Source organism: Pollicipes pollicipes, unplaced genomic scaffold (genome assembly GCF_011947565.3).
Source record: "Pollicipes pollicipes isolate AB1234 unplaced genomic scaffold, Ppol_2.1 Scaffold_5724;HRSCAF=6776_pilon_pilon_pilon, whole genome shotgun sequence".
NCBI lineage: Eukaryota > Metazoa > Arthropoda > Thecostraca > Pollicipedomorpha > Pollicipedidae > Pollicipes > Pollicipes pollicipes.
The window spans coordinates 17716241-17738180 of record NW_023596746.1 but is presented as its reverse complement, the minus strand read 5'-3'; the positions used below and the strand labels follow the sequence as shown (position 1 = coordinate 17738180).

At 56.4% G+C, this 21940-nt stretch overlaps 2 protein-coding genes across 2 annotated transcripts in view; one reads left to right on the top strand and one right to left on the bottom strand.

The window, feature by feature from the left end:
* The first annotated feature begins 485 nt into the window (after positions 1-485).
* LOC119102751 (uncharacterized) lies at positions 486-3882 on the top strand. The gene is made up of 4 exons (XM_037226208.1): positions 486-1303; positions 1712-1815; positions 2086-2211; positions 3834-3882. The coding sequence occupies exons 1-4, from the start codon at positions 968-970 to the stop codon at positions 3880-3882; spliced, it is 615 nt and encodes a 204-aa protein (XP_037082103.1). The 5' UTR covers positions 486-967.
* Positions 3236-21940, bottom strand: part of LOC119103331 (putative serine protease 42) — a 101027-nt gene continuing 82322 nt past the window's right edge. Inside the window, exons 6-10 of the mRNA XM_037226830.1 lie at positions 7660-7825; positions 7134-7283; positions 6197-6339; positions 5697-5851; positions 3236-4455 (exon numbers count right to left, since the gene is read on the bottom strand). Coding sequence (XP_037082725.1) covers positions 4297-4455; positions 5697-5851; positions 6197-6339; positions 7134-7283; positions 7660-7825 — 773 coding nt within the window. The 3' untranslated portion in view covers positions 3236-4296. The remainder of the gene's footprint in view (positions 4456-5696; positions 5852-6196; positions 6340-7133; positions 7284-7659; positions 7826-21940) is intronic.

Below are 21940 nucleotides of genomic sequence, written 5' to 3'. Positions count from 1 at the left end.
CCATGCAGCGTAATCTGCGTCTGTATTCTTGGCAAGGAGGCAAGACATAATTATAGCACGAGACGTCGTATAATCACGACATTTCGTTGCTTGAAACCTTTGGAACCGTGACCAGTTTAAATGTATGTCTGTTGTGGCTTTGGGTCTGTTCTGCTAACCCCGTTTCGCACTCAGATCTGTAAGGTGGCTGTGGAGGTCCAGAATGCGCAAAAGTAAGTCAGTAACTGACAGGAAATTGGCTGTTCACGGAGAGAGAGGTCATTAATTAAATGTGCCCGCTTAAAGACCGGCGCTTTTGGAGGGTGTTGGCTCCAAACAATGGTCAGTATTTGTCCGAGCCGCAAAAAGCGTTGTACTTTCACCGCGAAATATTTGCATTGCTACTCTAAGAGACCTCACCAGTTTCCCTCAGCAAGACATGGAATCCGTCATATATACTGCAGCCAGCAAAACCCCGGTGGATCCAGTCCTTACGTCAAACAACGGTGACACGGCGTCCCGATCACCAAGCCTGCTTAGCGCCCTGACATGCTCGTCACTGGAAGATGCAGCTCCGAACCTCTCCACTGATAAGTTGACCTCACCACGCCCGGGAGCGGGCGACGACTACTGCAGCGGGCTCTTCAGCAAGTTGTCGCGTCGGTGTCGCGTGCGAGATGCACCTACTCGCTCGTCAGCCCGGCCCGATCGGGCAACATGGTCATCCGCCATCCATGCCACGTGTGTCAAATTCGTTCTGCACATCGGTGTCAGTCCACTGGTTTTAGCGCCGTTCCTGTGCTGGCAATATGGTGGCATAGTGGCGTACGTGCCCGTAATTGTTCTCACTGTCACCAGTTCCGTGCCGCTTCATTTCTTAGAGTCGTGGGCAGGGTATTACACTGGCAAGAGCATAGCTGAAGGTCTTGCGAGGCTGGGGCCGATTTTCCGTGCCTTGGGTCACGCGCTTGTTTTGCTTACCTTGCTAATGAGCATGTACTATATGCAGTTCGTTGCTTGGGTACTCATTTACACCTTTCATTCTCTGCAAAGTCCCCTTCCGTGGGGTACATGCAGTCGAGAATACAACTCCAAACAGTGCTACACTCTACCGCTCCAAGAAACCTGCCGTCAGAAATCCAACTACTCCGTCTACTACGACTTCCGTTGCATGTCTGCCGACGAATTCTGTCGTGCGAACGGCCACCTGGGCTCGAACGGCACTCACTGCTGGGGCACCGCGCTGCCGGAGATGCCGTCACACCGGCTGTCGGCGCGAAAGCTCGACTCTGCACCGGCCCGCTCCCCGTTCCTGCCGCTGGCCAGCGTCGGTCACCGTCAGCCGGCCGCCGCCGACTTCTTCCACGTCTACGTGCGCGGTCCGGCGCTCAGCAGCGCGCCGGCCGCCATCCGGGAACACCGGCAGGCGGCCCGCCTACTCGCGTACGCCGCCGGCTGGCTGCTGGTGCTGCTGCCCTGTCTCGGCCTGCGCGGCGCCGGCTGGACGGCCGCGCTGGCCTGCGCCGCCAGCCCGGCCGCGCTGCTCGCCGTCGCCGTCCGGCTGCTGGCAGCGCCGGGCGCCGCGGCAGGCGCCATCCGCCTGCTCGGCATCACGCCGCGGCCTCTCGGACCTCGGCTCGGACTCGCGCTCTGTGCCGACGCCGTGTGGCTGGCGTTCGCTAGCATCGGCGCCGGCAGCGGCGTCGTGACGTCAGTGTCGGCGCGAGACCAGAGCGGCCGAGGCGCGCTGGCCGCTTCCGCCGTGGTGGGGCTCGTCGCGCTCGGCCTCGGCCTGCTCAGTAGCCTGCTGGTGTTAGCCGCCCGCGGCAGCCTCGGGTCCGGCTCCAGCAGCGCCCTGCCGCCGACGTTCGAGCCGCACGCAGAGGAGTTCGTGCTGGTGACGGTGTCCGGCGCGCTGCAGCGGCTGCCGACTGGCCGCCCCTGGGCGCTGCTGTACTTCGGCGCCGTGGCGCTCCACTCGCTCGCCTCGCTCTCGGTGGTGGTTCTCAGCGCGGCGCTCAACCTGGCCGACGCGGCGCCCTACTGTCGCCGGCGGCCGCTGCACATCGCCGCGCTGGCCACGTACGGCGTGGCGTTCGCCACTAGCTTCCTGCTGGTGGGCTACGCCTGGCCCCAGGTGCGCGGCTCGGTGACGCAGCTGCTCGAGCTGCAGTGGGCCGCCTGCCTGCTGCTGCTTTGCTGCACGCTCGGCCTGAAGATGGCGTCGGACAGGCGGGCGGCGGCGCTGCGCGCGGCGCTCGGCCGGCGTGCGTCTCGACTGGCGCGCCCCCTGCGCCTCGCCTGGCTGCTGGCCGGCCCCCTGGCGGCCGTGTGTCAGCTGGTGTACCGGGCGGCGACGCTGACACTGCGCGCCGGCCCGCCCGAGCAGCGCTGGCCGGCCGTCGTCGGACACGTGGCCGCGCTGCTGCCGCCGCTGGTCGCGCTCGCCACGTGCCTGCACGTGTGCGGCTCCGAGCCCGTGTGGAGTCTGCTCTCGGACTCGCCCCGACTCGAGTCGGACGGGCCGCGCTCCGGCGCCGAAGGCCGGACCCGCCGCCCGAGCCCCGGAAACGGCACGTGAACAGGACGCTTCTCTGTCGGCGACCTCACGCTGAGCCGGCTGGGAAGCTGTAGTGGTCTAGTGATGATCCAGCACTTGTCTGGCGGAGATATACAAGTGGGGCAGAGCGCGACGTGGCGGAGTGTGACTGTGACATTACTGAGACGAGGCAAGTCGGGTTGACTGCAGGAGACAGAGCGGGGTATCTCATGATTAACCCCACTGCGAGGCCCCTTTCACCTTCCACTGCACCACAACTGATTGCGACTGCTGCGGCTTTGTACAGGAATGGCTTAATCAATAAATGGATGCAGTGCCAGACGTGTATTACTGCAGCATTGAGGAGAAATAGAGACTTGTAGCGCAATAGATATAACTTATATATGATAAGTTATATTATATATATATATATAGCTTATATATAAATAGAATAACTTAAATGGAAAGCGTCAAACCAAGCTTTGATAATCATATAGGTTACACGAAAAATGACATATCCAAAAATATGAGCATTATTACGGCTCGTGTCCCTTTTATGTCCCTTCGTTGCTGTACAAAGTCTCACAGCAAATGAATGACATCGTGATAGTGGTCTTGTGTTTTTGATGATCCAAGAAATGCAGTAAGTTAGTGTCTGGGAAAATGTATCTCATCATGCAACAGTGATTCGACAACACTTGCTGAAGCAGACAGAGCTGAGACACAGGGCTGTATTGTACACTGCAAATGTAATACTACATGACTTTACCAGACCAGGAAAGACATATGTAGTTGTGCGTACCACAAATACAAGCATTTTCATGACTTGGTGGGACCAGGGAAGGTGGCGAAGACATGTTCGTAATGTGTGAAGACATGTGGCAAGGGTATCAAACCCACCAATCGCCTTCATCAACCGTTCACAGAATAATCACGTCATGTCTCTGAGAACTGTAAAATGTGTCGGACCGGGACGAATGGACGACTCTAAAAACAATTAACAAGTCAACATTACAATATCTTTCAGGTTTGGCTATAACGACTCCCGCCAAAACACGGAGCACGTAAACAAGGCATGGGACGCATTTTCTGTGATGTTCCCGGTACGTATTTCTGGTTCAGGACCAAACGAGGGCCAATGGTGCACTTGAATTGAACAAAACGTTCAGATCATTCAGCTTTGCGCTCTGTCCGTAACGTGAAAATCCTGGCAAAACGAGAGGCACGTGAGATCTGGTCCCTGGTCCGTCCTCCGATCCAAAACAACGTCATCGCACTCGGCTGAAGCGCCACCTATGACAGCATTGTCCGGCAGAGAACGCTTCTCCGCTATAGATGGCGGCACTGCAGTGATGGCCGTCTGAGCCACCTCGTCTTCGCGAGCCAGCTGTCTGAGCCTGCCATTACCAGTCAACTCGATGCGGCTGCACATCATGCGTCCGACTGCAACTCGTCCGGCGCAGCACAGGCCAGAAGAGCCTCCCGCATCCAGTCGGGAGCAGCCTCTGGTTCGGCGACCAACGCCGGATGTCGTGTGGCATGTATCCGAACCACGTCTGGCGGTGTCCCGGACCCGATCCGGACGAGGTCTGGATCATTTCTGGTTTGTGTCCAAGATCCCTCCTGGATAAAGCTCGGATCACTTTCGAACGTTCTCCACAACCCAGTTTGGACCAGGCCCCGATGTCGCCCGCCCGCTGTCAGCCGGGCTGCAGTCCAGCCCAGTGGCCGATACGCTGGCGGGTGGCGCCTCAGTCTCGGTGGCCACCGCCGGCAGATCAGTCCCTGATATTGTCCCGGATCCAGTTGGCGCTGGAGGAGACCTTGTGGTAGATGCCCGGCTGGTGGTCGACCGCGCAGCCGAAACCAGCCGAAGTGATGCCGGCCAGCGTCCAGTGTCCCCCGTCCCGCACGATCAGCGGACCCCCGGAGTCGCCCTGGCGAACAGGCAGAAGTGAGGCTCACGCTGGGGCAGCCAGCCGAGGGGATGCCGGTCAGCGTCTAGTGTCCCCCGTCCAGCACGATCAGCGAACCCCCGGACCCCGGAGTCGCCCTGGCCGACAGGCAGAAGTGAGGCTCACGCTGGGACAGCCAGCCGCAGCAGGCTCTGTTGCCAGTCTATCAACAACTCCGGTAAGACAAGAGTACCAGTGACACAGAATGCGGAGAGAGTAGACGGTGGTAACATGACGACGAGGACATAATGTATGTACGTGACGCGCGTAACAAAATCCGTGCATGGGCCTCGCTGGGCCGATATAGAATCGTACTCAGGAGCCATGTGATTCGAAGATAACGTTACAATATTCATCCCGAATCTGAGCCAATATTGTCACGGAAAAGCTGAGAGTGAAAGGCGAGGGGGATAAAGTCAATGAAGGCTGGTGGTCGGCCGCGCCATCCCCACACCATCCACTCACTCATCACCATCTCACCACACCAGCACTATGCCATCCTCTTTTGACGTCTTCAGAGACACAAGGCCACGCCGGCCGACCCATGCAACAGTCAGGCGGGCGTCAAATGTTGTCCGGTGATATGGGTGTCAGATGTTACGGAGGCGGGGCAGGCGGCGCAGGCGTCCGGCGCAACTCTTCAGACAGACGTCAGACACACCTCACAAGACAGGTGCCGGACATAGCTCACCAGACAGGTGTCGGACACATCTCACCAGACAAGTGTCAGGCACAGCTCACAAGATAGGTGTCAGATATAGCTCACCAGACAGGGGTCGGACACAGCTCACAAGATAGGTGTCGGACACAGCTCACCAGACAGGGGTCGGACACAGCTCACAAGATAGGTGCCAGACATAGTTCACGAGACAGGTGTCAGACACAGCCCAGTGGACAGGCATCAGATACAGCTCACCAGACAGGTGTCAGACACAGCCCAGTGGACAGGTGTCTAACACAACTCACCAGACAGGCGTCAGACGCAGATCACCAGACGGGCGTCGGACATAGCTCACCAGACAGGCGTCTGTCACAGCTCACGAGACAGACGTCAGACATATCTCACGAGACAGGCGTCAGACACAGCTCACCGGACAGGTGTCAAAAACAGCTCACCAGATAAGCGTCAAAAACAGCTCAGTGGACAGACGTCAGACGGAGCTCAGTAGGCAGGAGTCAGGCACGGCAGGCCTCAGGCGCGGCAGGCGTCAGGCGCGGCTCACCAGACAGGCGTCGCGCTGACCGCTCTCGTGGCCGGCGCAGAACATCTCGGCGTGGAGCTGCAGGTCGATGTGCTTCTGGTGATGCCACTGCAGGCAGTTCTCGTTCGCTATGATTGGCACTGGAGCCTTGTTCAGGATGTTCGTGCCCGTCTTACCTGCGAGCAGACCACTAGAAAGTAAGACCTAGTGACGGCAGACATGCGGCTGCTGCTCGCACGGGGAGCGGAGGAGAAGTCACCTATCCCACGCGGAGCAGACCAGTGCTGAGAAGTCCCACGAAAGCCCAACAAGAACACGTCAACAGTAAGCATGCGTTCAGCAAAGGTCAGGACGTGCCGTTACGTTACGTTACGTTACGTTACGTGCCTCTGTGCCTAGCTCATTGCTTCGCCGTCACTATAACGCGGTTTGATCGACGGTCGCTGCCGTTCCTGACTTCCTCCGTGACTGCAGACCCCCAGCGCCGCCCGGCCGCCCGGTCCGCGGCGTCGGCCACTCACTGAAGGAGTTGTCCGTCTTGCCCCAGCCGGCCACCACGGCCATGTGGCCCGTGTAGTCGGCGTGGTCGGCCGGCAGGCAAATGGGCAGGATGTTGGCTCGGTAATCCACCGGGTAGTCCAGCCGCAGCACGGCTACGTCAAACCTGGGGCACAGCAGGCACCATGTGACGTCACTGGTAACGCGTCCAGCCGCAGCACGGCCACTTCAAACCTGGGGTGCAGCAGGCACCATGTGACGTCACTGGTAACGCGTCCAGCCGCACCACGGCCACTTCAAACCTGGGGCGCAGCAGGCACCATGTGACGTCACTGGTAACGCGTCCAGCCGCACCACGGCCACGTAAAACCTGGGGCGCGACGGGCACCATGTGACGTCACTGGTAATGCCACCAGCGCGGTGTGGGCAGTCCGCTGTTGTAGCAGGTACTGCTCGACAGGTGGCGCTCAAAGGCAGGGCGGGGCTGTTCAAGTCGACTGGCTGGAGCGCGGAGCGTACGGTGCCGCTATTGTCGGCAAGTCAGGCCAGCGGCAAGCGCCATACCAGTTCGAGCCGCCCGGGAGCAGTCTGCGGCTGCATGACGTGGGCACGTCGCAGTTGTATTGCACTTCGCGGATGGGACGCGGCGAAAGTTTATAATCGAGTAGCTGGGGCGGTAAGTGGGCCGGTCGGCACCGTACAGAGCTATCAGCAAGCAAGCGGACGAGCCATATGGCCGCGAGTTTGTTTTTTACTAACCCTATCGCGCAATCTGACGTCAGATAGGGCGCTGCCATTACAATAGCATATAGAGGGCATTCTTTGCCAGGAGACACAGGAGCCCGTTAGGACATGTTCGGCAGCAGACCGCAGAGTCCACATGGCGTTCCAGCGGCCGGCACTCTCACATCGCGCCCGCTCCCAGGCCCGCTCGGGCCGTCGGCCGCCGGGCATGCTCACCTGTCCGGCTGGGTGAGCATGTAGTGGAAGCGGGGGTTGATGCGGACCTCGGCCACCGAGCGCACGGCAGACGGGTACGGTTCCGGGTAGAACCCAGTGTCCTTGGTGTCGTATTCGCCCAGGTGGACCTTGATGTCCTTCAGGTTGGCTCTGCGGCAGGCCGGTCGGGGATGTTTTCAGGGGCGTCGGGAAGACAGCGCAGTCGGCCCGCACCCGGCGAGGGACAGTTGGCGTCGCCAGCCGTGACGACAGCAGTGTCAACGCCCTATCATCACTCGCTCGCCCCCCCCCCCCCCCCCCCCCAGTTACCGCTCGCATCACTTGGTGCTGTACCACGGCACGAAGACCTGCCGCACACATGCCCTCCGAGTGATATTTCTAACATATGCCTTTCACTGATATGTGAACAAACACCGGCTCGCCTGGTAGCGACTGGCGTGTGAAAAAAAAATGGTTTCGACTGAGTGGGCTCACATCTTAAATGGAAATTCTCAACTAGGACTGGAGCGGCGGGACTCGCGCCCACCTGTGCACGCAGTGGGCGGCCGTGACCACGTGCCGCCTGCTGACCAGCACGCCGCCGCACTGGTAGCCCAGGATGCGGATGTGCGCCTGCCAGGGCAGTTCGCCGTAGTCGGCCTCGTAGCCTCCAATGATGCGCTTCTGCAGACGCGGCAGCGGCACGCCACACTCTGCAGGGCGAGAGGCGACGGTCAGAGCGGCTGTAGAGTGGAGGCGACGGTCAGAGCAGCTGTAGAGGGGAGACGACGATCCGGGGGGCTGTAGAGGAGACAGCAGATGAGGCTGCTGTAGAGGGGAGACGACGATCCTGGCGGTTGCCGGTAGGCTACACTCTGTATTGCGTCAACAGTGACACACATCGATTGGTCAGCACGGCTGGGTAAGTTCACACAAATGGCAAGTGGATCAGCGGTGTCAGACGACCAGTGGGGTCGCTCCGGGTCAGTGGACCAACCAACATCAAACATATCGGCGCCTGGCACGAACAGACACCAAACACGCTTCACATATCGGCGCGGCCCATAGCTGTGTAGCCTGCGTGGTAGCTCTCAGCTGCTACACATGGCTTGTGTCGTCACTGTTACGTTTGCAAATGTCAACTCTGCCCTGGATGACGTAACATGTCATATCAACAACATGTCGCAACATATCAACATATCGCATTTCACATCAACACATCGCAACACGTGCTCAAAACAGCTCGTTCAATAAAGTACACTACAAATACTGAAAGTGCGTTGCCGCATGCCTGCATCAGCACCAAAATTGACAAGCAACGTACGCCCGCCAGTGAGCTGGAATGGCTGCTGGCATACGCATGGCCTACCAACGCGCGTTCATTCAGCTGACTGTCGACATGAAGACATTGGTGGCACTTCAGACGATGTCGGTGTGTGTGGCTCTGCATGCGGCCGGAGGCTGCCCACAACACCACACGCGCTGTGGGGAAGAGCGCCGCCGGATCCTTTCACTTTTGCTACCGCGCCGCTGTCTTTGTTAACATGTCTGCATTCTTTTGGAAAGGAAACAAGCGCGGATGTCCTGAAAGTGAGCGAGCGAATGCGTCTCAGGAATGCTAGAGAGTATTTTCGCCGTCGAGGTCCAGCAGCGTGACGGCTCCCATTAATCATCGGTAGCGTGCTGCGTGTGACGGCCAATGAGGAGTCTGGACGCCGGCCCGGACGGCAGGCGCCGGCTACCGTGACGTCACAAGGACCGCATCCCGCCGCGCCGGTAAAGGCCACTCTCGCCGCCTCCTCTAGTCAGGCTACCTGTCACGTCAGCCCGCTCCCTGTCTGACGAGCGGTAAAGCCCGACTTCAGCATGGCCTCTCTTGCGAGATACCAACGTCTCCTCGGCTGGCTCTCGGCGAGGAAAACACCGTCTCCCTACGGTTCCCGGTCGAGATAACCCTGTCTCCCGGTTGGCTCCCGGCCGAGATACCACCAGCCTCTGCCGCTGGCTCCCGGGTGAGATAACACCGTCTCTCCGCTGGCTCCCGGCGAGATAACGCCGTCTTCTCATCGGCTCCCGCCGAGATAACATCGTCTCACACGTCGGCTCCCCGCGAGAGATACTGCACCGTTTTCCCGCCGGCTTCCCAGCGCTTTGAGATACACCGTCTCCCCGCTGGCACGAAGAGTGAGGTGAGGAGAGAGCAGAGAGCGAGTGACACGAGAGAGACCCGGCTCTACCTGGCTCGTGGTGTGAGAGGAGCCAATGACTCTGCCTTGTGCCCCTGTTGCGCGCAAGAAATTGTCGAGGGCCAGGTGCCCGCACGTGTCAGGCAGCGCCCGGCAAGCTCGGTGCCGCCAGGTGTTGACGCGGCGGCCGCGGACGCCGGCCGCCGAAGTGACGGGTCCCTGCACACAGGTCACAGGTCACAGGTCACAGGTCACTGACAGGTCGGGTCAGCTCGGAGCTAGCCATCTCTGGATGCCGTCACAAAGGTCCCGTGTAACGAGTGCCGGCGGCCGGTTATCAGTGCATGTTTACCACTCTGTGCCGCCCAAAGAGAACATTGTGCAATTGGTGTCGATAAATCGTCATTATAAGGAACCGGTTAGTATTACAAACCGGTCTTTTTATTTCAAGTAAGGCGGCGAACGCAAGCATGCTTGCGGCTGGTCAGTTCGGTGAGCCACACACGAATTTGTCGCATGCGAGACGGTCTGGCAATAGCTCTGCTGACGCTTGACAAAGTCGTTCTCTTGCTCGAAGGTTTTGAGTTGTTACGCTTCCGCTGGGGCGGAGGATTTTGGCCGGAATTGCATTTCATTTGGGTGGGGTCATAGCCCACTCCAAAAAGCAAAGCGTGTTTTAGGTATCAGTGAAATCGATTGCTTTGAAAGGCGTAAACGAGTCAGAAACAGACTCAAACAAATTATATGAGACAGGACCAGTGATAAGTGTTCTCAGATATAATGCAGATATCAACCGGCATTTTATGTTGATATGTTAGATGCGCAGCGAACGCAGCGCGAGGCATATTGTACAAATGTTCTCCGCGGTCTTTTGCAATCTACTTCACAGTCCTGATGCCTTAGCCAAACCATTTGTATGGATAACGATCATTATCAACTTATAATTTTGCAATGCTACCCGGTTTCAGAGTCAGAATCAGTCTCAGACGCCGCGAGCCGTGTTCTGAACTAATGTCAGAAGAGCAGAGGTCAACAACGTCCGATCTTAAACAGCATTCTTTATCGAGATGTGTTGCAAGCCATCGTACGATTTTTGACAAAACCGAGCAAGTCACAAAGTGTGATAGGTATAAGCAAACACCTTGGTGTGAGTGATGCTAATTATGTTGAATAAAACCAATGCCTTGATAATAATGTACAAAAGAAGAATTTCACGGGATTAGCCGCTGAAAGTGAAAAATGCTGAGAAACGTAGAGTCAAAGCTGCCCGGATAAACATATTTTTCAAAGCAAGCCTGCCCATTGTAATATCGTTGTGATTTCAGTTCCGTGGAGGCTTCCTTTGCATAGCAGGGCATTTTGATGACGTTTAATCGAAGTGACCGTTTAGCCCGATTCAAAAGTTTTGAATGACTGGCCTGAGCATGAAGAGAACAAATTGACATGTACGAAAGCTGAGCAAAGAGGTGAACAGAAACTCACAAATGGCGTGTCTTTTCCTTTGCCATTGGCGCTTCGTCTTGTCTGCGTCCGTTTGAGCCATTCAGCACCTTCACACAGGGCTTAACGGCTGCTTTCAAACTATTTAGATTTAGTTCACAGTTGACTCGACCGCGGCTGCACCTGACGGACAATCTCGGCCCATCACTCGTTTAAGATGGAAAAATATGAGCGCTTGAAGAAGAGCCTGACAGAGCTCAGGGCAGCTCGACGAGGACACGACTGATACAAGTACGCGGGCGTACATAAGAAAATTGGTCTGCAATTTGGTACTCTTCCTTGAATGTGGTGTCGTTTCTTATCGTGGACCATAATGTACCGTCTTAAGTCTACACAATGTAGGCATGACAGTATTCTTAGTATCAGTAACAGGAGCATGATGATAAAAAATAATTGTTATGACAAGTATTCAGTTACAGAGCAGCTTTAACATACCGTTCGCTGTTGGCAAGAGAGATGAGCAAATGATCAAAGTGTAAAGAGTGGGGAAAGCGTCAGAAAATATGTACGACTTGATTGATCACACGCATCGCAAAAGACAAGAGCTTGGTGTAATTTTCATCAGGACGCCAACGCTCTTAGCTTAAAGTTCTGTTGATTCATGTTTGACGCTTTCCGAACGGCGTCGCGGGAGTCAGTGACAGCAGCACGTGGCAGCTTGGCCCCGAGACGCTGACTACGTGGGAGCTGTTTGGTCAGCGGCCGTAGCGCAGCTTAAAGTTAGCTTATTGGGGCGGCTGCCATGGGAGCTCTACCACTGGCAGGCCCACGGTAAACACTACGTCATGCCATGGCGCATGCTGTAAGCCAGTCGCTCAGGACTCAGGAATGACACTAAGAGGCACGAGTGCTCTGCACTGGTCGCTCCTGATCCTGCGTGGCCACAGGCGATGCGGTTGAAATTGAAACTCAACTTGGTCCGCTTGGAATGTGAAAGACGGCGATGGGCCCGATAGTCCTTAAGCTCTGTCCGTCCCACTTCTCCACACCACGGCTGACCTACTGGGACTCTCCCCACACGCGCAGAGACCCAGAACCCTGTCGCCCTCTCCCCGGCCACGCAGCGCTGTTTTGTCACCACAGCCTGGCTACGGCTCAGTGATGCAGTGCAACAAACAGAACCGGAGCCAATTTGCAGTAGGCGTTCCTCCGTGAGAGTAACGAGCCACGAAACGAGGCGCAGCGTGGCGCGGCGCGGCGCCGGCAGGCGTCGGCCGCCGGCCGCTGTCGTCACCCGCCTGCCCGCCATTGTGCGGCGTCACGGCCGGCGGCCCGGCCGTCTGGTCAGCACAGCTGGGCTGCAGCCGCCGGCGTGGCGCGCGCCAGCCGGCGCCCCGCCGGCACCATCAGCTTCGACGCGCCGCGTCAGCTGGCGCTCCCTTGGGAGGTGCCGCCGCGCGGGAAGAGACTCCCGAGGCGCCGCTGGTGGTCCCTCGAGAAGCGCCACCGAGGGGAGAGAGGTCCTCGAGTCGTAGTTTAGTCAGCTAGCGATTTCCCGGGAAGCGCCGTCGAGGGGGGGGGGGGGAAGAAGGAATGCTCATCGCCGGCGGTTCCTCGAGGTCACTCAGCTGGCGGGCCCTCGAGAGACTTGAGGGGGAGAGGGAAGCAGGGACACTCGCGGCGACTCGCGGCTCACCGAACACGTGTGGCTGGCGTCGGAAGATGACGCGGCGCGGCGACGGGCGACCTGAGGTCAGCGACAGCGGGAACGAGGGAAAGCGAAAGCCCCGGTCGTGCCGGTGGCCGCTGAAGCGCTTCGTCGACTCAGGCAAACAGCACGAGTAGAGCAGGTTTCCGCAGTTGGGCATGATCTTGCCTGGAAATGAGCCGCTTCAGTCAGCTGCAGGATAACCGACCGCGCGTGATAACACCGTCTCATCGGGAACGTCGCATCAGCGAACTTCCTGACAGCAAGCTGATCACCATCGGTGACGGAGGTTCATCGCTCCACCTTATTCTGAGCTTCAGAGATCATGTTCGCGTAGACCCTGCCGTCATTCAAGAGGATGCAGCGTGTCCAAGTATGATAAGCAAAAAGGGCGTGGAACGGAACGGAGACCATATAGAAATGTACTATTTAAACACTACAATTATGATATATTTTCCTGGGGCGTGTAATCACTTCGATTTTCCATGGATGTGGTTGTGAGAGGTTGAGTCTATATGAACTACTGTTGAGACATCTGACAACAATAAATAACACCGGCAATTAGCAAAAGGGTCATTAGTGTAAAACCGCTAAAGACCTCCACAGCTGTGGAGAATTATCGTGCAAACCGAGATCAACAAACCGAAATTGACAAAGACCATTCAACAAAGCGATATCGAGAAATAGACCAGGTTCGCCAGTTCTTACCTCCGGTGAATATGCAAGTAATTGAGAAGGTGCACCTGTACAACTCTCCATTGTAGAAGCAACTGTTGGCCTCCCGTCGACTGCGCCGGTGAGTGGAGCTGGATGACGTCACCAGCTCAGCTGAAACGCAGGGCAGGCGCTGCCATATAGATTTTCCCGCTGGCGGTCTCGCCAATCAGACAACCTCACGACAGCTTAAGGTGTGAGTGTGGTGAGGCCGCCATGCATGCGTCATAGCTGCATTCCTTGCCACTTATTACAACAGCTATGCGGTGATTTTCCTGATGGAAAAACAGGAATGAAGTGGCTGAAAAGAAAGGTCCACCGACAAACATCCTCGTGGCATGCGTTGAAACTGTCTGACTGCCTGGTTGCCAATTGCCACCTGATTTAGATCCCATCTTTCTTCTTCGCATTTGTTCGCACTTCACTGCAGTATTTCTGCAAAATTTCGGCTATTATATGGGCCCTGTGTGTGTGGCGAACGCACTGCAATGGTAGGTGCACAACGGAAGTACTTTCGTGCCACGGCGTTGCGGAATGGTGCTCCAAGTCTGAGCAGAGTATGAAATGCAGGCGTTTCTGTTATTACTCGTTTTCTTGGATGAAAGCTTCCTGTTTGTGACTGCAACTCCCCTGCCTTCCATAAAAGTTTTGTTCAGAACTGCTTTGGTTGATATAATGCCGCAAAGCCTAGCTGCACCTAAGATTCTGGTTTCAAGCTCGTCACACTTGACGCGCCGCGGTCTGGCGCTTGACACATGCGGTGGTCGGTACCCGGGCTCTCCAGGTCAGCCGACAGCCCAGGTGACCGCCAGCAGGTCCAGTCCTGCCTCTTTCACTTTCAGGCGCCGTGGTCTCTGGACCCACCCATCCGACCGGGCAGCTTTTTCGCGCTGGGTGACGTGACACTGCTTCCGCTCAAGGTCACATGATGTAGGTGATTGGTGGCGACCTGTGCAGGAGAGGGGACGGGTTCGGGTGGGTAATCAACGCGCTGTTTCCGCAACGATGTAGTCGTTTCGGAGCTGCATAAGCCACGGAGCGACGGTGTGGCGCGGCCGGATGCTGGCCGCGGCTGCTCCCGATGACCCAAGACAGTGGTGCACGGGATCCACGCTTCATCACTGCCATTGTCTTCCACAGTTATCTGAATTTTCATAGTGGTCAAGCTGAATGTGATAAAACTGCTCTCCTCCCTGAATCTGATGAGGTACCGCATTAAGGGAAACTTGGTAACAGCTCTGTAATTAATTGTACGTTGTTTCAAAATTCGCTGCCACGCACAAGGGCAACACAGAAAGTCGCGTTTTTCGACATGTCCGTAGACGGCCCAGGACGACATGCGTTAAGTCGCTTCCTGTTGACGTCCCAGTCTCTTGACCGGCCGAGCGGCCGAGGCTCCAGTCCTACCGCCCTGACCGGGTGGCTCGGTCCGGCAAGGCGGCCGAGGCTCGGGTCTTACCGCCCTGACCGGGTGGTTCGGTCCGGCCGAGCGGCCGAGGCTCGGGTCCTACCGCCCTGACCGGGTGGCTCGGTCCGGCCGGGCGGCCGAGGCTCGGGTCCTACCGCCCTGACCGGGTGGTTCCGCCCTGAGGCTCCGGCCTCACCGCCCTGACCGGGTGGCTCGGTCCGGCAAGGCGGCCGAGGCTCGGGTCCTACCGCCCTGACCGGGTGGCTCGGTCCGGCAAGGCGGCCGAGGCTCGGGTCTCACCGCCCTGACCGGGTGGTTCGGTCCGGCCGGCGTGGCCGGCTCTCTGTTTACCCAGGTCGGTGTGACGTCAGGGACAGCGCTCTCGGTGGACCGCCGCGCCTTTCACCCCCGAGCCGACGCTGGGCCAGGCGACGGCCTCGGCTCGCGCGGCACTGCGGCTGACCTCTCGGTGTAGGCCGGGCTGCCTGCAGGGCACCGGTTTTACCCGCAGTGGCGCGCCGTCGACTGGCGTCGGTCGCGCGGTGACGTGACTCGACCTGACCTGACCTGACCTGACCTGACCTGACCTGACCTGATCCCAACAGGACTTTCTGACTTGGCCTGACCTGACTCCATGTTGCATTTAATGTCTGACCCAGCCGACACGACCTTACCTGACGTGGTCTGGACCAACGCCACCTGACCTGATCTCAAATGACCAGACATAACCTGTCCAATCAGGTTATGCACTAGGTTATGCATTGCATTGTCCAAACATGCATTGTCCAAACCATTGATGTGATATAACCCGAATTGACCTAAGACGCAACGAACCATTCCATCAAATTTCCTGCATCTTACACGCATCTGCTCTGCAACTGCATGTGAGCGAGCAGGTACAAAAGCAGAGGCAGAGCGAAATGAAAAAAGAAGTATCTCCTGTCGCAGACACCCAAAGCTTGTGGCCTTTCCAGATATTGCAGACGTGTATTTACGGTGTCGTATGGACGTAAGACGTGACGCTAGAGATCAGGGGTATTAGAATTTCTGCTGAGTCGGATGACCGTCAGCCGTTTTCGCTTATTTCTTTTCAGTCAACGTGCCGAAGGGTCAACGTTAACTTTTGACACTCGCCCGGGTGGCCGCTTGAATACTTTTCGTTCGGGTGGTGGTCAGAGATCTCAAAAGCTAAGGGAGCTGGAGGCACCAAATTCCTGTATTTACCTGTACGTGAACCCACCTGTGCCAATTTTAAGGTTCCTAGGTTATGAATTTTAGTTCAAATAAGGTCAAAAAAGGTCAAAATCAGCATTGGTGGTCAAATTGTCCCAGACCCTCATACAGCCGCCGTGAATCTAGATGCCTCTTCTAAGCGAAAGGTCACTGGTGCTCATTTGAAGTCAGTGACCTTGTTTGACGTTTAAGAGATCATGTTGACCAAAATCATACAAGACCGCTTTGATTTCTTTACTTGAATAAGCGTCAATGATTACGCTAGGGAAATGTGCCTAGAAACAAAATATTCACCTGGTTCATCTTAGGTCAGTGATTTTTCTTGAGCTTTAACCAGTCCATGGAAGGTGTATGATGCGGTTCCCGTTATCGATAAATTCGAAATGAGCACCAGAAACTACGTCATACCTCAAGTTCTCCAGTAAAAAACAGGTTCCTTTTAACTTTGGTCTGACCTCCATGCCTGACCTTAGGTTAATGAAATTTGTTAATTCAATTGTTGTGTTACCTAGGAGACTATCGCAGAGATATATGACTTCGTCTAATACTCCGTTTCCGGACCAGACTGAACGATTCCTTCTCTGATAGTCTTCGAAATCGCCTTCGCTGAAACTGTGGCCTGACTGACTGCCATGGGTTAGCGACCCTAGAGGGTACATCTCAGTTTTTGCTGCCAAAAGGTCTGCGTTGCAATGGTCCACAGCCAAGAGAAATATAACGCGGCTATGCTGCGCCGTTCGGATATTCTGCAAAATTTTTGGTACCTCAAATTGACCCGCCCCCGAGCGCGTGTTAAAGAAGTTGAGGCTCAGCCCCTCCTTGCCCTCGTAGTAAGAGCACCCATTCTAGAGGCCTACCGCCTCTGATCCCTGCCGGCGGAGGCAACTCCACGTTCGGGTCGATTTCACTGCGCCGTCCGAGGCGTCAGAGAAGATCGCTGCTAATTTATCGGCTGCGCAGCTGCATGGCGCTCGGGTGCCTCCTCACTGAGAGCTGATTTTCAACTAGCGAAAGTTCGTCTCCGAGGTGAGATCTCGGCCGGCCGAATGGACCTCGAGGGCGGAGAAAACGGCTTGCGTGGCTACGGGTCTCCGTAGTCGGACCGTGGCGACTCGCCCGAGCCAGCGTCTCGGCGGCTCCTCTGATGTAGAGCGTGACACATCACGCAGTAGCCTTCATGGTTCTTGTATGAACGTGGGCGCAGGCTCGTTGCTATGTAGAACGCTGGGGTGCATCACCTGGCTGAATCCCCAAAGCAACTGCACGTCGTGCCGGCAACACAAATGGAGCCTCGTGCGGCAAGTGCTCTCGCTGATAAACGTGCGAGCACATCGGTTTCGTGTTCAAAATCCACACGCGTCAAACCCCTGTGAAACCGCAACTAAACACGGCGTCCAAACACTGTGTGTGAGACGGCAAATGTCGTTGAAACTATGTTCCCTTTTAGTTAATACCACACAGCCGTCTCCGTCCCGGTGGCTCCGTTGGTTGGCGCGCCTGCGTTTCGATTCACCCACCCGTGGCGGGATGCGTTCGAGTATTTTTAGGTGATACTGCTCACTATTTGCCCTTGACAGGCATGGCCTGCGACCGGTGGCAGCGGTCGCGCTAAAGGTCAGTAGACGTCAGAAGGCAGGACGGACCGTGCCGAGCATTGCGGCACGTTAAGCTTTCGCTCCTAAATTCTGCCGTTGGCTGGAATTGCGCGATCGGATGGTAGGGATCAGGGCTCACACAACAAGCGCTGCTCAGCGTGAGCTCTGATCCTAAAAGTCCATCCATTTAAAGGGTTCGAATCAAATCTTTCAAAAAATAAAAATGTCTACAGAGCCACGTGATACCATCGTGTCTATGAGCATAGTGGAGTGAACGTTCCCCGCAAACGTCTTTGCAAGTCACGCATTCCCACGGCCGCCATCTATCACGGTCTCACCACTCCGTGAGAGCGCCTGTTTGAGAGCACGACGCGATACGTCTCGGCTGGCTCTCAGCAGCGACGCCGGTGTGTTAGCTGCGGCCCTCGGGTCGGCAGCCCCTCCCCCTCCCCCGTCGCAGAGCTCTCGGCTGGCTCTCAGCAGTGATGGCGGTGTGTTAGCTGCGGCCCTCGGGTCGGCAGCCCCTCCCCCTCCCCCGTCGCAGAGCTCTCGGCTGGCTCTCAGCAGTGATGGCGGCGTGCTAGCCGTGACCCTCGGATCGGCAGGTCCCTCCCCGCCGCCGACTGCTCGACCGTTGCGTACTCACATGATGTGCTCTGGTCTCGTCCCAGCGCCAGGTCACCAAAGATGGTCAGCAGAGTTGCCAGCAAACATTGCCGTACCCGCATTGCTCGCACGATGCCTATCGCCTCTGGAACGGCAAGGAATGGGGCGTCACACGGAGATGGCAGCAGAGTCCCCAAGTCGCACGAGGTTCAGGCACCGGCAGCGAGCTGTCACACTGGGCTCACAAGTATCACGAGGCTCACACGGGTGTTGTGTCGACGGCTCAGAGTTGCACGAACACCATTAGCCGCAAGCTAGCTCTAATAACAGTAGAACACATTTAAGTCCGATGTGTTCCGTGCTTGTGGTTTACGCCGTGGGTTCAGCCTGCCCGCTCGTATTTCGCAGCGCGGAGTTTTGTCATTGCTGATAGTCTGACAGCTGAAAATATCATCCTGGTACCCGGCTGATTATATTTTGCATTATCTGGCTCAGGTCAGATGATAACCACGGCGCCTGGGGACACACCATAGGCATATATGTATACACTGAGACATCCAAGCTCCCAAGATCATTTACTGCTCAGAGACGACCAACGGCTTTCTGAAGTGAACAACGGGTCGCCGAGACAGGGAACTCGTTGATAAAATTCCTGGACACAGTAGCGCACATTTGTGAAGCTATAGAGCCGCAAGACATTTTGTCGAGAGGGGTCGTCAATAGCACAGATGGCCTGCACACATTGGGGGTGTTTGAGTTTGCACCGGCCCCGAGACAGCCGAGCGTCCCCACTTTTTTTAAGTCCCTGTGGCGAGAGAGCATCATAGGAAAAACAATGTGTCCCATATACTGTTGTAGGTTCCGTGTCGTCGGACGTGCCCCCGGGACTGTTCATGGGGACTGTTGATGAGGCCTGGGGAGTACGCTGGATGCAGGAGAAATACGCTGCGTTCTTATGCTGATGGTCGGTAAATGCTGGGGATGTAATGAAGCCATCCAAGCAGCCAGAGATTTATTTCTTACTTGTGTTGCTATTATGGTGCCGAAAGTGTAGGCGCTCTGAGGGAAAGAGCGAATGAAAAGCGTGTTAATACGTTACAAACTTTGACGGTGACCAGGGACCTAGGCTCGATATCGGAACCCTGCAGCCGCAGACGCAGTCTTTTGCGTTAAGGAACATCGTTCAGTGTTACGCTGCATTAACCACAGGAAACACCTTACCGAATAAAATAAACCTCATGAACCCCCTAGAATGAGCTTTGATCGTATTTTTGAAGAGCATTAAACGTTGCAAATGATTAATCTCCCGCGGAAATATAGGAGTTTATCTCGACTGTTACAAACGGAGCGAGTGAGCCAGCGGAACGCTTAAAAATGGCTGCACGCCGGTTTCTCTTTCACATAAGTCAGTTGCAGTCTGTCTTGTGCCACTTGTACTGCAGCAACCTTCATGTTATTGTGCTGAGCAGTGCTCTCTCGCTGCATGCAAGCAGTCCGGCTTGGTTAGTTCGGTGGAGGCTCCGCTGGGCACACTGGACCCACCAAGCGACGGCTCGGTCGTCGGCGCAGCGCCGCCGCCCAGTCGCTGGTCACCTGCGCTGTGGCTCTCCAGCTATCGTGCCCGCCTGGCTAATGGAGTCAGGCTGTCACTCGGCGCTGGCCGCCCGCGATACTGGAATTAAGAGCCACTCGGACTGAGCGGCCGGACGTAGTGAAAGCTGCTCACGGCGCGCGAGCGGTACCCGGCACAGCTGGGCGCCGCGGGCTGCGGGAAGGTGCTGATGATGATGTGTTGGCCGTGTGGCAACTGGCGGCTGCCGGATCTGGGGTGATAGTGTTGTAGAATCGACTGGCAGCCGACGGATATGGAATGTTGATGTGTGGAAAACTGGCAGCTGACGGATGTGCGATGATGGTGTTGTGGTACAGCTGGAAGCCGATGGATATGGAGTGATGGTGTTCTGGGACAGCTGGTGCTTTCTGCCGACCCATCCCTTATAGGAGATCGGCAGCTCTTTGTCCTCCGTGCCTGTCGGGTTGTCTTCAGTGCTTTCTCCTACACTGCTGATGAAGAGATGCCAAGGGCCTTGAAGGTATATTTGCTCATAGATAGAGGAGAAGAGATCATCGAGACCAGAGGGAGATCCAACTGTACAATTCTGTGGTACAGAGCAATGTTGTCGCCATCGATCGCACGAGAGATCCCTTGGCATTCTACTCTGTGCGCATTTCTGCCAGCAGGTGTGTTGTTACGGCGTCACGCGCCTCTAGAAATGTCCCACGCACACAACACCTAAACAACGGCGGTGATGAAAGAGCAGTTGACGGCTGAAAATGAACCTTCGGCAGACGGCCGAAAGAGAGAGAGAGAGAGAAACCGACCGTGATGGTGGTAGCCGCTGTCGTAACGGCCAGCTCAGGGTGCCACCGGCGTCGCCTACCGTTTCCCATGAGCGGAGAACAATGCGAGGATCGATCGGGAAGTCACGATTTCCAAACAGCTCTCCCGCGTCAGAAAATGCTGGCTGAGTGGACTGCGCTTTTTTGGGGGAGCGCAATGTGATATGCATGCTCCCAACGTTTGGAATGCAGTCGATGGCTCACGCAATTGCCAAACGACAGAATTGCGACCATGCTTTGCCCCTACTCTTCCGTCTTGTGGCCCCCGAGGGGTTACGAGGAACATGTCCATCTAGGTCCGCTCGTACCTGTAAGCTCGTGCCGGACAAGGTATCTGGCATGACCAAATACAGCGGCCAAGCAGGTTAACCTGAGCGGTCCATTTGTATTCAACATTTGAAGGTTTTTGACAGCTGCTGTGCTGGATCTCGTTAAGCAACTCGTAAGGAAAGCATCCCCAGTGTCCCTCTTTGACTGCGTCCTTAATTTCATGAAAGGAAATTCTGTACAGATTGAATTGGACCGCGTACGCCGGACAGTTCGGTTTTTTCGAGCCCTTGCGGCTGCAACACGCCACGATGTTCATTAATGTCATACTCCTCCGAAAGTCTCAGCATTCGGAAAACGTCACCCTCAGGCTTGCTCGCACTCTGAACAGGGCTTCACTGTGAGCGGAGTCCTAGTTGGTTTCATCTGGATCAGAGAAGATGCCAAACTTATTCTTGGAATTTGCTCGCCTTACGATGACTAATCGTAGCTGCCGTTATCATTAGATAAACCGGTTTGATCTCCCTACGGTACGATCTTGTAGGGATCAACAGCAAGACCGACACCGTAATGAAATTCATACCAATTTCAATGCATGTTAATCATCAGCAGTTTAAGTGGACCCATGCCTGCTGACCATCCGGAACATAGCCACGCGACATAGACCCAGAGAAGCAGGACCCGGAAGGAGCCGACATAGACCCAGAGAAGCAGGACCCGGAAGGAGCCGACATAGACCCAGAGAAGCAGGACCCGGAAGAAGCCGACTAGACCCAGAGAAGCAGGACCCGGAAGGAGCCGACATAGACCCAGAGAAGCAGGACCGGAAGGTGCCGACATAGACCCAGAGAAGCAGGACCCGGAAGGAGCCGACATAGACCCACAGAAGCAGGACCCGGAAGGGGCCGACATAGACCCAGAGAAGCAGGACCCGGAAGGGGCCGACATAGACCCAGAGAAGCAGGACCCGGAAGGAGCCGACATAGACCCAGAGAAGCAGGACCCGGAAGGAGCCGACTAGACCCAGAGAAGCAGGACCCGGAAGGAGCCGACTGGACCCAGAGAAGCAGGACCCGGAAGGGGCCGACATAGACCCAGAGAAGCAGGACCCGGAAGGGGCCGACATAGACCCAGAGAAGCAGGACCCGGAAGGAGCCGACTAGACCCAGAGAAGCAGGACCCGGAAGGGGCCGACATAGACCCAGAGAAGCAGGACCCGGGGGGAGCCAGCATAGACCCAGAGAAGCAGGACCCGGAAGAAGCTGACAAAG

What these genes read in the sequence shown, in the direction of transcription:
- LOC119102751 (XM_037226208.1), top strand. Translation starts at nt 968, where the DNA reads ATGAGCATGTACTATATGCAGTTCGTTGCTTGGGTACTCATTTACACC. An exon ending in CCCCGTTCCTGCCGCTGGCC is followed by an intron (nt 1,304 to 1,711) that starts AGCGTCGGTCAC and finishes GCGCGAGACCAG; the next exon opens with AGCGGCCGAGGCGCGCTGGC. An exon ending in CTGAAGATGGCGTCGGACAG is followed by an intron (nt 2,212 to 3,833) that starts GCGGGCGGCGGC and finishes ATTGTCCGGCAG; the next exon opens with AGAACGCTTCTCCGCTATAG.